General features: G+C 36.4%; 1 protein-coding gene across 16 annotated transcripts in view; it reads right to left on the bottom strand.

The window, feature by feature from the left end:
• DMD (dystrophin) overlaps positions 1 to 18,232 on the bottom strand; it is a 2,843,071-nt gene that overhangs the window by 1,420,633 nt on the left and 1,404,206 nt on the right. For all 16 annotated transcript variants that reach the window (XM_079909736.1, XM_079909735.1, XM_079909718.1 and 13 more), the window contains one exon: positions 10,881 to 11,004. In XM_079909736.1, coding sequence (XP_079765862.1) covers positions 10,881 to 11,004 — 124 coding nt within the window. The remainder of the gene's footprint in view (positions 1 to 10,880; positions 11,005 to 18,232) is intronic.

Genomic DNA, 18,232 nt, shown 5'->3' with positions numbered 1-18,232 from the left:
ATACATCCAATCAGGAAAAACTGTAATATACAAGAAAACAAATTAAAATTTAGCACAATAAATGAAATAAAAGGACAGCCTTTTTAAAAAAGTATTTATAGACTAGCTGGAATATATACGTTTTAGATTATGCCATCAAGGGCAGCAAATGAGAACTCAGTTTCATCTCATCAGTAGCAAAACTCCAAAGGTAATAGAAACATTTTACTATCTTGGATTCTACTTGAAAATTTCCAAGTACACAGACTATGGTGCTTGGGGATTATATGCTCCCAGGATGCTGCATCAATTAGCAGGTGAAACTTCTGGGTTATCTTGAAAGTGAGCTTCACAAAGACATTACTGAATTGTTTACACACGTGTGTACAGAACCAAGGAAAGTTCTAGCTTGCTACTTAAAACTGAAAAGCCCATGAAAATAAAGTAGCCACAATATACTGTTAAACGTAAGAACCTAGACGAAGCTCCAAAATTCACATATTCTTAATTCTCGACTTTGGTCTTCTAAATTCTCTGTCCTTAGCATCTAATTGGCACACGTTTCCCAATACTTTAAATTTGTTCTCCATTAAAAGGTAAATGCTATCTGCAAAGGACTCTGAGCATTTAGAAGAGAAAAATAAGCACATTCTAAGTAAATATATAATATTCAAATATTTACAACTACCAAGAGCTACAGCGGGATGTGGGGCATCTCAAATTTTAACTACATCAGCTCAAAAAAAAGAGAAAATAAGAAAAATACTTGTACTACAACAAAATGACAACAAGAACAATGAGAACAAACTGGTGTTCTTTGAGTTAAACAGTTTTAGAATTATCCTTTTCTAACACAGTGGCTTCTATTTTATCTACATTGAGTTTTGTTTTGTTTGTTTTTTTAATATGAAATTATATGAAGAGTAGAATCAGAATACCATCTTGTCTTTATAAATGATGAAAAGATTATCAATGGCCTCCTTAATGTCATGATCATAATCTCTTTATCCTAAGCATCTAATGGAATAATCAATTAGTATTACTAACAGAGAGACAAACATAATTGAATATCTCAGGGGTAATATTTGAGCTTAAATACCTTGTTTGGTTAGCCACATTATTCCAATTATTCTAATTTATATAACAATAACCACCATCATCACCACAACAAAACAGTAATCTCTGTAGTAGGTACTATTATTCTCCCAATTTGACAGAGGAGGAAAGCGAGGCGCAGAGAGGTCTGTGAAACATTTGAAAACACTGAGATAACCATGATAAAAATGGAATGCCTTACACTGTGTACCAAATTACTGTGTATTACATGATTTCATATGTATTTCATAATAATTCTGTGAGATAGAATCAGCATTATTTTATCCTATTTTACACAAGAGAAAATTGAGCGCAAAGAAGATTAAGTCATATATCCAAGATCATTGAAGTAGAGGCAATTTCCTGGTGGTCCAGTGGTTAAGATACTGCACTTCCATTGCAGGGGGCATGCGTTCAATCGCTGGTCCTGGTCGGGGAACTAAGATCCCGCAAACCACACGGTGTGGCCAAAAAAAGAATCATAGAAGTAGAAAGTTTTAGACGAATATTAGAACCCTGATGATCTAGTTACAAGTTAAGCTCTCTTTGAAACATACTCTGCTGCTTCTAGGGGTATTTCAATGAAGATGAATCAAACAGATTTGAACATATCTTATTCCAACTCACAGTAAAAGTAACCTGATAGTTTGGATGTAGTCAGGGATGGTATTCAAAATATTTACCCATTAATGCAGCATGGGCACCAAGGTATCAGAAGGAATGCCTGGCCACTCGGTATGGACACTGACAGTCTATAGGCTCATTGGCAACTGTGTACAGCTCAATTACTGTACCCCATTGCTGATGTATACTACTTGCAAACTGAGTAACTGCTGCATAAATAGAGATACAGGTCTGAGAAAGAAGCAGTTAGTAGCCTCCACATATTTGTCAATGTTTAGATGATACCTGGGTTCTGATAAGCAACAACATTTTAAAGAAGAATATTGGAAAATTAAGAGAAAAACTGACATAAATGTGCCTTGAGGAGTATGAACAAGACAGTGAAGAGCCCAGAAAATTTCATTTCAGACACACCTCTAGATAGTTGATTACAAATGAGAAAATTTAGGGTAGCAAGGAGACAGGAAAGAAGGTAATGAGAAGTTTTGGAGTCACTCTGTTCTCAGGTGGTTCGAATTCTGTCCCCACTGCTTACCTGCTGTTTGACACTCAGAAAGTGTCAATGGCTGATTCTCAGTCCTCAGCTTATTTATCACCATAATTTGATTCAGAAGATTCCTCTTCTTGGGAATATTGATTTGGCTTCCTAGACTACAAACACAACTTCCTCTGACCTCAAAGACTGCCTTTACTCAGTCTCCCATGCTGGTTTCCCCTCATCTCCCCGACCTCTATAGTGTGTTCTAGACCTCGATCTATATTTCCATTTGTTCAGGCCAACAACTTCGAATCCTTCTTGACTCTTTATCTCAAACCCCACAGGCAATCCATCAGAAAATCCTATGGGTTCTTACCTCAAAAGACATCCAGAAAGCAATGTTATAACTGTGCTCACTACTACCACACTAGTCGAAAGACCCCCATCATCTCTCGTGAGTCTAGATGTTTCAAAATAGCATACTAAATGGTATCCCTGGTTCCTGTCTTTGCTCCCTAATGATACATTCTCAACACAGCTGACAGAGAAAGCCAGCTCAACTCTCCAAAAGCTTCCCTTCTCACTCTGAGTAAAAGCTCAAAGCCTAACCATGGCTTCACCTGACTTTAATCTCCTTAGCCTCTCTGACTTCTTCTGCTACTAAAGACCTTGATATTTCAGCCCCAGACACACTCTGTTTTGCTCTGACACTCTAGGCACACTCCTACCTCCTCGGGCTATGCATTTATTCTTCTCTCTGCCTTAAATGGTCCTGCCTCAGGTATTTGTAGATTCCTCATTCGATCTTTACTTAAATGGCACTTTCTCAGTGAGGCCTTGTACTGCCACTTTATCTACACACACACACACACACACACACACACACACACACACACACACACACACACACACCCCTTAGCTCTCATTCCCCCTTCATTTTCATCTTTGGCATTTATCACTAACATTCTATACGTTTTACATATTAATCTGCTTAATTTCCACCTTGCCCACAGGAATATAAACGTATAAGGTCACGTATCCTTTTGCATTCCCTTCTTCACACTATCTGCAGTGCCTAGAATAGTGCCTGGTACATAGCAGATGCATAATAAAGTGAGGTCTATCATAGCATCATGCCTCCATATACAATATTACAGTCTATCCCACTCCACCCACAGTTCAAAAGCTCTATGAAGGTGTACATGTGTAACAATCCTGGTAGTTATACATACAGTGGTCACAGAAACAGCCCATGAGTTTAGGTGCTACAAGCTGAGGAAAGTAAAGTTGGAGTCAATGAAAGTCTCCTGGAAACTCCAGATGAGATTGAGAGTTGGGCAAAACTCACTCTCCAACAGGACTGTTATGTAGTCCTGAAAACAGGAATAAACAATGACCCAAACAGAAAACAAGTAGCACCACGTAAAGTTCATTAACTCAAAACTTAATAGAATCCTGCCTTGGCTGAGGAAGAGAAAACAAAGGGGAAAAAAACCCCAACATGGTACTTGTAACATTTATTACAGAATAAAGAAAAAATATCATATTGAAAAAAATTAGAGGGAGTATAAACTCCCAACAGCGGTTTACCAAACAAAAGTTCAGGAAACAGTTCTGGCATCTTCACTGAGATATCATGGACTTCATAAAAAAGCAACATAAAATCATAAGGCTAGAAGACGTTGAATTTAACAGAAATGGAATGAAATACCAAGGCGACAGAGACACTGATCTCATTAGGAAGAAACTAAAGCCGCATTATTACGATCCAAATTAATACTGGAGATTGTAAAATGTAGACTTGATACTGAACAAAAGAGAAGGGAATGTTTCTTGACTATGGCACTAACCAGCATTCTTTGGACTCAGTAGCAAATAAACAAGTATTCCCATTTGTCAAGTAGAGAGTTATAGTATTTTCAAGTACCCTAATTAAGTTGTTCCTGTATTTCCAGACTGTGCAAAATCTTTGGCTATGCTGACATGTGGGGATGTTTTGTTATCTACTAGGGAATAAGTGTAACAACACTTTACTGGTCTCAGAAACTTGGGGATTACTTTTTTCTCAGATGTTTTTCAAATGTTTCAACATCTTCAGTCTTTCTTCCTCTTCCATGGTTCCAACTCTCTCTATTTATTGATATATATATATATATATATATATATATACACACATACATATATATATGTATGTATATATATGTATATATATAAAAGCTTCCCCCTTGTTTTCAAGGCCACGAATATTATCTGAATGTTCTTCAACGATGACACCCATTTTCTTCCATGCATTTCATCTTCAATGTTAGTCCAAATATCTATAGCCAGATTTTAGCCCTCACTACTTTACAGAAACTTATTTCATGAAAGGCTCCAAATATTTTTCCTGCCAGGTACAATGCTTCTTAAAGCATTAAGTACCGATAACTAAAACAACCTCTTTCAAATCACCTTGTTCATGAAAACATATCTGCCCTTGACATTAAGATCTTTCTATAATCTTTCTTCCTCTAGAAACTCATCCAGCTTTTCTGTATGTGTGCCTATTTCCTTATGTATCTCTGTTTATCATATATGTATGTGTATGAATACATATGTATAATATGGATATAATATTTTTAATTGTAAAAGTATATATTTTATAACAGAACGCAGTTTTGAAATTATTTTTTCTCAACAGAGAAAAATACTTTACTCAGTATATATTCCGTATATGATCATATGTTTAGAAGCTACTACTCAAGATTCTAAAGTATCTAGTACACATAAATTCAAGTAAAGGCATGAGTGAACCATTGCATGAGCAATGAATTGTACATTTTCAAATATATAATGGGCTCATGAAAATTCTGAGATCATCAGGAAGTTATGAATTCTAAAGTGTATAACTTCAAGTGCAAAATAAAAGGCAATTCAAATCACTATGCTGGGCACACGAAACTAATATTGTATGTAAATTATAATTCAAAAAATAAGATAATTGATCAAAAAAGGCAATTTAGTTGTATTATTTAAAAAAAGAAACATAATTAACATAAGTTTTAAGCAAAGTATACAGGAAAGAGAAGTTTACTAGTTCTTTAATAAGCTGATTAAAAACACTCATGACCTCTTGTCCTCCTTCTTTACCGGCATCTCTTAAAGCCCTCTTCTTTTCATGACATCTTTTCTAATTAATATGAAAGTAAGTCCCACATCCCCCAGAGTCCGACTCTGACTATAGAAGCAATTAATTTTCTATTCACTTAAGATTCTATAATGAAGTTTTACCCTTTGACAGAAAAAGTAATTTATTCACTCAAATGTTTATTCAGAAGTTGTTATATCCTTCATATTGGTAGCAGAGCCTGACTTAAAACGTGCCTGCAGAACTGAAAAAAAATCACTTATTCACATAATCAAACATTAATTGGATTAAATACCAGGCGCCTATGTTACACACTGCATACCAAAACCAAACTAAGCCAAACTAAAAGCAAACGAACAAACAAACAAAACCCAATCAGATTAAGTTCCAGTCCCTAGTTTCTAGAAACCAACAATATAATCAATGTAACAATGGCGAGAAATCAGCTTGGATAAGTAAAAAGGAATTAGGTCATGGTAGTCTGCATAAGGGCAACATGAAGACAGTGACTTTGCCAATGCCTTTCAGTCAAAGGCCACCAGGAACCTGCCTGTAGATGAACAAAGTTAAGTTGATTTACTAGTTGCAACAAGAGACATGGCATGTAATAGGGAACTATGGGGGTATGTCTCTAAGAGGATGTTACAAATAGTTTATAGGGTTTGGGCTTGTGTAAGGTGATGTGGGTGGTCAAGGAAGCAAGGCTTTGCCTTTAATTAGACGCTGTAAGGAAGTGGAGGTGATTCTATGATTGGATATCTTAAATCTTCTTATCTAGATGGCAGAAAGAATGTAGAGGCTAAAGCCATGATTAGTAAAGGAGCATAATCTGTCATATTAGTGAAGAGGAGGGATATTTGGTCATTTTGGGTGGTTTGGACAATGTTAGTATTTTTTACTGTATTGAGACATAATTACACAATGGTCATGTTTTTGTTGTGATCCATCATGACTGTGGAGTGGCCCTGTCTGAGGTGAGCATTCGGAGTTGTTTGTCATATTCAACATGAGAACATTACAGACTAGCTGCAAGTACTAGTACAGCATCTAGCACCTCCAAGGCCTAACTGCAGTGCCAACCCAGCTCCTGGGTCTCAGTGGCTGCTCTTTTTTTTCTCAAATGAATGTAAACAGAGGCATAACAGGATACTACTTATGTTTTAGTAAGTTCACTCTGGCAGAAGTGATGTGAAAACTTCTAAAGTAATACAACATTAGTGGCAGTGAAGACCAGCTAGGGACTGTCATCTTAAACCAAAGTCAGCCATAATATTAGCTTTAGTCAGGGTTGTGGTGATGGGAATAGAGAGAACTGGACAGTTTCAAGAGCTGTTAAGGGAATGAGATTAAATGAACTTGTCAAAGGGTAGACGTGTGAATGGTAGAAAAAAAAATCTAGATGACCCAGTTAGCTTTTAGGTTTCTGGATGAGGTTGCCGGAAGAAGAAAAGTAAAAAGAAGGAATAAAGGAATGCTGGAGAGAGACTGAAGTTTAAGTTTGCAGGCAAACATTCAAGTAAATGTGTCTATTACACAATTAGATATATTGGACTGGGCTTTAAGGGAGAGACACGAGCTAAAGATACACATTTGGGAGTCATTAGAAAATAGATGCTATTTGAATGGGAAGTAATGAGGATAATCTAGAGAGGAAAACAAGGGGAGAACTGTACAGAATTTCAATATTAAAGGAAAAACAAGATGGAACAAAACGGCAAAAACGTTAAAAAGGTAAACAATAGAGAGTGGTATTCCATAATCCAAAGGAGGAAAGAATTTCATGAAGGACTAAGAGGTTAATAGGGTCTAGTCCTGCAGAGAAGTTGAGAAAATAAGGCACACAAATATTCACATATATATTTATAGGATAGGATGGAAAGATGGAAAAACAGCCTGTTTAAAGGCTGATGATAAAGACCCAGAAAATAGGGAGACATTGAAGAAATGGATGTGTGGCTGAATGGAAGCAGGTTCCTGAGGACACAGACAGTGAAGATATTGAACACACACCCCCTGAGAAGAGCCCTAATGAGCCAAAACACAGTCTCTGCCACCAAGGCAGAGGGAAATAAAGAGACCGTGAGCACAAATACACATAATTTAAGAGAGATTATTTTAACTAAAGTAGGAGGGAAAGTCACCTACTGTAAATGGTGGGGAAAAGTTTAAGAGGCCTATAAAAACTTGAAATAATAGTTAAGAAAAGTTGAGAAAATTTACTAGGGAAGTATGGAAAGCTTAGGAAGAATTACTGATGAGTCTATTAAAGTGTGTTTTTTCCGAAATGGAGTAATGTCTGGCAGCGAAACATCTACAGTATTGTTAATGCAAGTGGGTAGGTGAATTGAGGAGAAGAGGGAAATGGAAGCTTTTGGAGACAGCAAGATAGTCCACGTGGGCTGAGATTTTTAAGGATAAAGGCATAACTTGGGTGGAGGAGACTGTGAACCTGATGCCAAAGTTTTCGAAGAGGAAATAATAGAATAAATTGGTGAATGACAGATGGCCACTTGGCATGAAACACAAGGGAAGTGACAGTTTTACATTAAGGGTGGTACCTTTGGAAGTGACCCTGAGAAGTGAGTAAACTAGCAATTCTAAAGGAGTGGAGGAGTGAGTCATTAATCTTCGTGGTGATCTTAAGGGTAAAAGTATTGGGTTGGCCAAAAAGTTCATTCGGGCTTTTTTCCATCTTACAGATAAACCCGAACGAACTTTTTGGCCGACCCGATAAATTCCATATATGAACAAAACGGGTATACAGGAGAGAAAGTCTGTTTTGGAAGAAGGGTTTCCGAGTGCACAGTGAATGAGTGTGAGAAAGCACAAAGAAGAGAAAGTGAGACAGAGGAAAGAGTACAGAAGAGCATAGAGACGAAGATACAAGAAAGGACAGGTGAATAGAGGTTCCTATATTCTCCGTGGCAAGCACAGATAACAGAGATAAGGGAACGGTAGAATTAATTGGCTTGAAGATTTCCCACAGAACTTGGTGAAAAGTTGATTTGGTATGGGTGTAAGCAAGTGTAAGTCCCAGGAAGAGCCCAGGGCCTATTGACCTTAATGGCTAGTAGGAAAGCTTTTCAGGAGAACACTGTAGAGGTATAAAATCACCTTGGGGTAAGAAGAGCTTGTTTTGTTGGTTTAATTACTAACTTACATTACCATGTGCTCAGTTCAAGAAGTTGAGTAGCTATACCTGTTAAGTCAGCTGGAAATTCTGAACTATGGTGACATTAACAGAATGAGTGAAGAACACCTAGGAGTCTGGTAAAGTCTCCCATTGTGTATTGATTCTCCAACATTTATGTACGTAGGAATCACCTGTGGATCTTGTTTAAATGCAAATTCTGATTTATCAAGCCTGAAATCAATCCTACAGTTCTAAGAAGCTCACAGATGATGCCAATACTGGTTGTCCAGGGACCACACTTTGAGTAGATATGTCCCCTAGAACTCAACTTTTAAAAAAGTGTATTATGTTAATTGTATGGATAAAACACATTGTTAATAGAGAAGGAAAATTTTTGTTAGATTTAAAAGTATATAAATCTGAAGTGACAGTGTCCTAGGATATTCTAATTGGCTGAAAGTGCTTGATTCCTTCATTCATTTATTACTTCAAGTGAAAAAAAAAAAGAGGAGGTATTATTTAGCCATTTTTAATGAATGCCTAAAAATGAATTAATAGCACTCAAGCTCATGAGATAGGCCTCCCATGTGTTCAAAATAACCTACATAAACTGACAGGTGAAGAAGCAAGAAAATTAATGTATGCCTAAACTGCATATCCATCACCATTACTATGTATTTCTCTCAAGGATTTTTTTAAATACATATACCTTATATTTAGCCTGAAGGAAATGTCTAGGTAAATCATTTCATGTCCTATTTTAGTAGGCAATTAAGAATGATGTTTTTATTTCAGAATAGTTGATAAAGGTGACTCAACGAAGCATCAGAAAACCACTCATACAGTATTGTACATTGTTTTTAGCACTTGCAGTCTCTCATTGCTGGACACTATTGATTAAATGCAAATTGCTTCTAGGTAACCATATGATAACAGGAAATTTTTAAATTTATAGTCTGGAAATGCTAGAATTCAATTTTCCTGCTTGATCAAAGCTATTTTAAGACACAGAAATAGGATGGCAAACAGTTAAGTAGATTATTCAGATAGATAAAAAATATTTAATTAGCTAATAAAATGTCTACCCAAGGTGATTCATACTTTCAGTGGTCGAGTATGTCACATGAACTCCGAAACATAATTAGAGTTCATCTTCTCTAAGTAATTTTCTACTTGTAGACTTTCCCTCAAAAATTATAACAAAGAATATACCTTTGAATAAGTATACTCTGAAATAAGATAGTTAGCTATTTTCTACATGTTATCATTCAGTTTAATTTTAAAACTAAAACATTAACAATATAATCATAATTCCCTTTTCTTGAAACTATCTATAATAGTCCGTTATTAAGCTGATAACAGAATACCATAGAAAGCCAATAAGAAATTTAAAATAACTTTCCCATTTATAAACAGTCAACTCTGAGCAATGTTGATGAAATTCTCTCTCCCCCTCAAGCAGCCTAAAAAAACAGAATTTTTTTCTCCTAGAAGAAGATTTTTTTGTTCTCCAAAAGTTCCAGCCCCACGGCAGGTATTCCCTTGTATCTGTGTTAGTGTTGTATTTGTAAACATCTAATAGATTTTGTAATTCATGAAATCAAATGCTGGAAAGATAAAGCAGAGTGAATCCGCACATGTGATCTTCCTATAGCTAAAATTATTTAACATTCAGAATACCTGTTTCTTTAGCCTGCCCACTGCAGAATATTCACTCTGCCTGTGAGAAATTTCCTCACAAACTATTGCCAATTATATACCAAAAATGGATGTTTATAAGTCGAAGTTGAAAAATCAAAGCCTTGATAATGTCCCTGAAGATGAAACAGCTCTTATTAAATTAATAAAAATCCCTATTGCAAAGGATGAAACTATAATGTCTCAGTAGGAAATAAAACCAGCAAACAATCTTTTATAAAAAAATAAAAAGGCCGGGCAACTTTTAGTTATGTTAATGTAATACGTACATATCCAGAAAATGCAAATATGTTATAACTTATGACAATTATTAATGATTTTGAAGTATAACATTTTGATGACAGTGAGAGCACAAACAGGGTCTTTAGTATTCCTAAGGGTCGGGTCTATTCTATTCCATTCTGTTCTGCAAGCCTGCTAAAATATCAGCCTTCAGGTGAAAGAACAATATATGAAGGGAAATCAATATGAGTTCATGTTACAAAGTTGTTAATTTACAGCTAAGTAATATAAAAGTTAAAGAAGGTTTACAAAAAGTATTCATTAGTCACAGCAGAATCAGTAAACATTTCTCTATACTAAACTTTGATTCTACTTGATATGTAAAATATATTTCAAAGATATCTTTAAAAGCATTATATCATATCACTTTAATCTTTTCAGCTTTAAAAGAATAAGAGTTCAGAGCACAGAGTTTACAAGCAGCAAAACTTAGCAAAATACATAAAAAATAATGCATAACCTACATTGACTTTTTCTTTAAGGTCTGAGAAGTTGCCTTCCTTCCGATAGACTGCAAATTCAGGACTCTGCAACACAGCTTCTGAACGAGTAATCCAACTGTGAAGTTCAGTTATATCGACATCCAACCTAAGACAGGGAAAAATAAGGGTCATTATTTCTTGATTATATCTTTCTTCTATATGGGAAAAAAAAGCAATCTATCAACATTTACCATTTTTTCCCAACCTGAAACTTCTGCCTGGTGCCCCTATTACTGTTAACAGCATTACTATTTCCCTGGTCAGGATGGCTCAAAATTTGGAGTCAGCTTTGATCCAGTCTCATGATCATAGAGGTCATTTTATTCATCTCAATGTAGCAATGACCTCTACAGTATCTTCTATAAGTTATTCCTCAGCCTTTGTTTGAATGTCTGCATGATTGAAAAGTTAGTACTTTCCAAGATAACTCTCTTTCTTTTTGGAATGTACTTACAGTAAACAAAAAATTCCTTTTGGTGGCCCCCATTAAACCATACCTCGGATACTCATGCCCTTCGTGTTGTCTCCAACCATATTGACGCTGTGTTTGGTCATATGACTTGCTATAGCAAATGGGAGGGATATTAGTACGTGTAACGCAAGCATGGGCTTGATAAGTGCTTGCACCTTGGATCTTGTCCTCGTAGAACACACACTCTGAGAAGGCAAGTGTTATATAAGACGTTGAAGGATCCTAAAGTGCTTTACAAAAGCTCAGGCTTGCCAGGTGGAAAGACCACGTGAAAGAGCATGCAGCACCAGGCAAGTGAATAAAGCCTTCTTTCACCTTCTGACCCAACTCAAACACCAGCTGAATACAACCAAGTGAGTGCTCTAGCTGACTCCACTCAGAGCCACGGAACTGCCCAAAGAGCCCTGCCCACATTGCAAAATTGTGAGATATGATAAATAAATAAATAAACCATTAAATTTTGAGGTGGGTTGTTATGCTGCAATAGATACGTGATCACCCACACTGTTATTCCCAAACATTCTTTTATTGCAGATATCTATGGAGCTACTGGGAATAAACTATTAACTCTGATGAGGTGACTCAGGTCTACTTAAAGCAAATATTTTCAAGGGAGTAAGGTGAGTTCCAAGGGTGGAGAATGTCTATGAATCACTTGAAATTTCAGGCACAATTCTGAATGTGTGTGCATTTTTCTTGAGAAAGAACCTATAGATTTTATCAGCATCTGTAAAGAGTCTATGATAATGGGAATTTAGAGATCATCTAATCCAATTGTTTATTAAACAAAACAAACAGGCAAACAAACAAATGAAAGTTATCCAGAAAAATCAATGACTTACTCAATTTTCATAGGAAATCTGTGGAGTAGACCAAAAATACAAATACAAGATTTAAGACACCAAGTAATGTACTGTAATCACCATGCTGTAGCTTCTTTTCCAATACAACCCTCAAATAGTTGAAATCAACTCTTTAAATCCACGAGAAGATATCTGATGGTCAGCCTACCCTACTCCTAGTTACTTCAATGGATATTCCATGGTTTGTCAGTATCTTACTTTCCTTAAAATGTGGTTCCTAAAAAGATCATATCAATGGTGTTTAGTATAATCAGGAACGAATAGACAATTATCTTCTTTATGAGTACTTTCATTGAGGTAGCCTATGAGTTCAATCAACTCAAATTTCAGGGCTTTAAATCATATAAACCTGTTAGAATTTTTCATGTTATTTGCAGGCTATTGTTTTAAATTTAAACTGATAAAGAGTTTCACAGAACACAAAACACTTCCAAAAGCCTTTTGTTTTCTTACAAAAATCAGTGGTAATGTACTACCAATCTCTCTGCTCATATGAGGAGATGGAGGCTCAGAGAAATTAAGTCAATTGCTCTCAGACTGTTAGTACCATGCGGACGAAACTTAATTCATCTTGTTCACCATTATATCCTTCACCTCAAAGAGGACCTGATTCATAGTAATAAATATTTACTAAGTTTTTATTTACCAAGGCTACCCAACTGGAAATAGAAGAAACAGAGATCTGAATTCAGAGATTTTTTATTCTAAATTCCACATCATTAAATGTCAATCCCTTATTTCATTTGCATATGGATTATAAATATTTATCGTGTTTTATTTTATCATATATGGTGGTTATCTTTCCTACATTTGTTTTTTGCATAAGTTTAACTATTAGGTTTCCTATTTCTTCACTTGTAATGCTGATTTTAAGAGTCCTGTTGCATGCTACTAAAAATCCTTCTCATTGATGTTAATTTATGAAATCAACAGTCTTCAACTATGGTCATTTAGCCACCCACCAAATCCAGTGCATGTTTTCCATCAGAATGTCTTAAGAAGGGCATTTTTGTTTTTCCTTTAGTCCAGTATAAAAATCTGTGTGTGTCTCCGCCGGTGGACATTCACTTGCCAGTGCATGGGGCAGGCCAGGAGTACTGGGATGTTAATACCTCAGGGGTGACCCTCAGCTAGTGAGAGCCGGGAGTTGGTAGATAAATATCCCAGCTCCCTTGCCTTCAGTGCAACCACCTTGAGGGATATTACACACAGTGTCTCAGAAGGTTCCCAGCAGGATTGAGTACAGTTGCCTCCATTGTTAACCTGCTCATGTATCATCCTGTAATGGCTGCCTTTTTCTTATCTCACTTCCTCACTTTGCTTCCTGGGATTACTTCCTAAAAAAACTACCTGCACCAAATCTTTGTCTCTAGATCCACTCTTGTGGAAACCCAGACTAAGGCAATGATCAACAGCCTCAAATGAACCCAGCATCCTGCCATATTTAATTTTTTCACCTTGAGCTCTGACTCTCCACAGGAACTATTTCAAACTTTTCCCAAAGCTCTCAAAGCTCTGATCCGTCTTTTTTCTTTGGGATTGACATATACACACTGCTATATTTAAAATAAAAAACCAACAAGGGAAAAAAAAATCAACCAAAATGAAAAAAAGCTCTCATCCATCTTCTTTCTCCACCTATCAACAGATGACATTGTTTCCTACTTTACAGAGAAAAGTGCAATTATCAGACTAGAATTTCTCCCTTCCACTTCCTATGTCCAAATATCCAATCTTACCTGCCTGTGCCCTTCTCATTCCTTTCCCTTCAAATGAGTTTCTCTTCTTTTACTTAAAGCTAATCCCTCTACCTGCATTTTGTACTTCATTCTCTTACTTCTTCTCAGGCATTTGAGTCTCTCAATTTTTTTTAATGTATCCACTGTAAATTCAACCCCTCCCTCTCAAGTTAATTCTTCATATGGAAATTTAAACATATTTTTATTGATTCCTTTATTAAAAAATCAACACTCTCTTGACCTCCATATTCTCCTCTGACCATTCTCTTATCTTCTGCAAAGGCAAATGTTTTGCAACAGTTGTCCAGTTTCCTGTCAGTTCCCCATCTCCTCTTCACTCCTTAATCCACTCAATGTTGTTTCTTAACAAAAACATATTAATAAAGGAATCATGTCACTAAAGCCAATGGAGAGTTTTACTTTCTTGCCATCTAGCAACACTTAACACTGTTGTTGACCATACTCTTCTTTGAAATTCTTTTTTTGCCTCCATGATCCCCCTCTATTTATTTTGTCTTCTATTTCTATGACCACGGATAATTTTTTCTTTGCAGGCTCATCCTCTTCCATCCTGTTATTACATGCTGAAGTTTATCAAGGCCCAGTTCATTTCCAGTCATCTTCTATCCTATTATATTACTCTCTCACTAGCAATCTTAATCATGCTAATGACCTTAACCACAATATATATATCAATGACTCCGATACAGATATCTCTACTTCAAGCATTTCTTCTGAGCTCCATAGCTACATAACCATCCACCTACTGGATGATGCCACTTGCATGCTGTAAGAGCTCTTTCAATATATAATGTCAAGACCTAATGTTTGATTTTCGCTCCCAAACTGGTACCCTCCCAGTGTCCTCAGACCTGTGAATGGCATCACTGTCTATCACCTTTGATACCCTCCTCTCCCTTCCCTCACATATTTAGCAAAGTCTAATCCATCAAACATTCTATTTCTTGTGAATCTATCTGCTGCTCAGGATCTCTACAGTTGGCATCCTCACTGATCTTGCCATTAAATGTGACCAAAACTACTGAAATGGCCTCTCCACTGGTTCTAGGCAACCTTTCTGGAACTTCCCATCTGTTCCATGCACTACTGGTGAAATTATCATTTCTAAAAGATATCTGATTATATAACCTTCATTCATTAAGCCACTCAAAGATTTTCCATTTTTCTTAGGATAAAGAGCAAAATTTCAGACCTCTTAACCCTATACTTTACTTCTAGAAACAAATCTCTCTTCAAGTTTCTTAGGGAGCCAAGGAGCCATACTGCAGTCTTGTCCCTCCCCCAATGAAGTGAAATCCTTCATTGACTCTTATCCACTAGAAGATTTCTATTTTGGAAACTTGGCTTCTTGATATAATCCACGTTGGTCACTCTGGTCAAATCTGTCCCTTCACCTTTACACTAGTCTGACTCAATCACACGTCAAATACTCTCTGAGTCATAAAGGTGAGATGTGAATATCCACGATTCAATGTCAAATTCTCCCTTTAGACTTGGTTTTTGTGGTCCCACACCCTTTTGATTCAGAGTATCTCTGTTAAAGATTGCTCACATCCACCTACAGGTCCATGAAACTAGAAGTTGACTCAAGGTGCTAAGCTGGCATCACAGCTGGGAGAGATCTGCTACGGCCTATGTTGGAGAAAGTTTTCACCAGGCCTGGAATTTACATTGGTCTTGTTTGAACATGTGTTATAATTATCCTTTACCACCACCTCTAATCAATAGCAAAAAAAAGGTAAAGGATATTTATTCAGTTTGAAAATAAACAGTTTTCCAAAAAATCATAATACTTTTAGACATCTGTCTTTCTGAAAAATGTGAAACTGTATGTTTCCTTTTAAAACACATCTCTACCTCCGTTTCTGCCACAAAATATACACTAAGTGCTTATTATATGCCAGACATAGTATTAAACTCCACAGATAACAGAGATGAAAATGCAGCAGTCTACATTATCAAGGAGTTTGGTTTAGCGAAGCATTCATTTGACAAAAAATGCTTTAGACATACAACTGGGGCTCAGCTCACACTGCGACTTTTGTTTAGGATAATCAAAAAACACCTTTTCAATGAATTAAGATTAAATCAGTTTCTAGACTAGAGACTCTGCCAGGTAAATTGGTTATCTCCACACAATGAAGCCTTTGTGGAGTCAACACCATGGTAACCGTCTGCTTGCTGCTCAGACTGTGAAGATTTTAAGGGAGGCCTGGGCACCAGTTGGCATGTAGTTCTAATAATTCAGATCAATTCAGGCAACAGGATGTAAAATCCCATAGAGAGGTCTTTCCTCATTCAATGTTTTTGTTTGTCCGATTTTATAGATTTGGAAAGAGACTGCAAAAGATGACTGAACTTGCTCTTTACATAAGTATCTTTTAGAGAGTGATTATACTCTTTTGATTTACAGATTTATTTTAATATTTTTTTATTTTTTTAATTTTCTTTAACATGTTTATTGGAGTATAACTGTTTTACAATGTTGTGTTAGTTTCTGCTGTATAACAAAGTGAATCAGCTATATGTGTATATATATCCCCATATCCCTTCCCTCTTGCGTCTCTCTCCCACCCTCCCTATCCCACCCCTCTAGGTGGTCACAAAGCACCAAGCTGATCTCCCTGTTCTATGCAGCTGCTTCGTGCTAGCCATCTATTTTACATTTGGTAGTGTATATATGTCCATGCCACTCTCTCACTTTGTCCCAGCTTACCCTTCCCCCTCCCCGTGTCCTCAAGTCCACTCTCTATGTCTGTGTCTTTATTCCTGTCCTACCCCTAGGTTCATCAGAACCTTTTTTTTTTAGATTCCATATATATTTGTTTTTCTCTTTCTGACTTACATCACTCTGTATGACAGACTCTAGGTCCATCCACCTCACTACAAATAACTCAATTTCATTTCTTTTTATGGCTGAGTAATATTCCATTGTTTATATGTGCCACATCTTCTTTATCTATTCATCTGTAGATGGACACTTAGGTTGCTTCCATGACCTGGCTATTGTAAATAGTGCTGCAATAAACATTGTGGTACATGTGTCTTTTTGAATTATGGTTTTCTCAGGGTATATGCCCAGTAGTGGGATTGCTGGGTCATGTGGTAGTTCTATTTTTAGTTTCTTAAGGAACCTCCATACTGTTCTCCATAGTGGCTGTATTAATTTACATTCCCACCAACAGTGCATGAGGGTTTCCTTTTCTCCACACCCTCTCCAGCATTTATTGTTTGTAGATTTTTTGATGATGGCCATTCTGACTGGAATAAACCTACCTAAGGAGACAAAAGACCTGTATGCCGAAAACTATGAGACACTGATGAAAGAAATTAAAGATGATACAAACAGATGGAGAGATATACCATGTTCTTGGATTGGAAGAATCAACATTGTGAAAATGACTTTACTACCCAAAGCAATCTACAGATTCAATGCAATCTGTATCAAACTACCAATGGCATTTTTCACAGAGCTAGAACAAAAAAATTCACAATTTGTATGGAAACACGAAAGACCCCGAGTAGCCAAAGCAATCTTCAGAAAGAAAAACGGAGCTGGAGGAATCAGGCTCCCTGACTTCAGACTATACTACAAAAGCTACAGTAATCAAGACAGTATGGTACTGGCACAAAAACAGAAATATAGATCAATGGAACAGGATAGAAAGCCCAGAGATAAACCCATGCACATATGGTCAGCTTATCTTTGATAAAGGGAGCAAAGAATACACAATGGAGAAAAGACAGCCTCTTCAATAAGTGGTGCTGGGAAAACTGGACAGCTACACATGAAAGAATGAAATTAGAACATTTCCTAACACCATACACAAAAATAAACTCAAAATGGATTAAAGACCTAAATGTAAGGCCAGACACTATCAAACTCTTAGAGGAAAACATAGGCAGAACACTGTATGAACTAAGTTACAGATTTATTTTTAAGGGATTTCAAATATTTTTTAGGGAAGTTGTGAGTAAAGTGCTTAACCTAGGAAAACTACATCTATTCATAAGCATGTGTGTTAATATGTTACACTTTCTTTCTGAAATGTAATGGAACAAAGTATCAATGAGTTTGTACTATTCTTAGGTGTTAGTTAGACTTTCTTTTTCTCTTTTCTTTCATCTTTGTGATGTCTTGATTCCTTTGGCAATAGGTGGAACCTAAACCCAATTCTTACATGATTTAAGCTGAGCTATTGCTCATGTAATATTCTGTTTACTTTTTTTTTTTTTTCT

The sequence above is a fragment of the Stenella coeruleoalba genome, assembly GCF_951394435.1.
Source record: "Stenella coeruleoalba genome assembly, chromosome: X".
NCBI classification, from domain to species: Eukaryota; Metazoa; Chordata; class Mammalia; order Artiodactyla; family Delphinidae; genus Stenella; species Stenella coeruleoalba.
The sequence above is the reverse complement of the archived record's forward strand: the minus strand, read 5'-3'. Positions and strand labels throughout refer to the sequence as shown.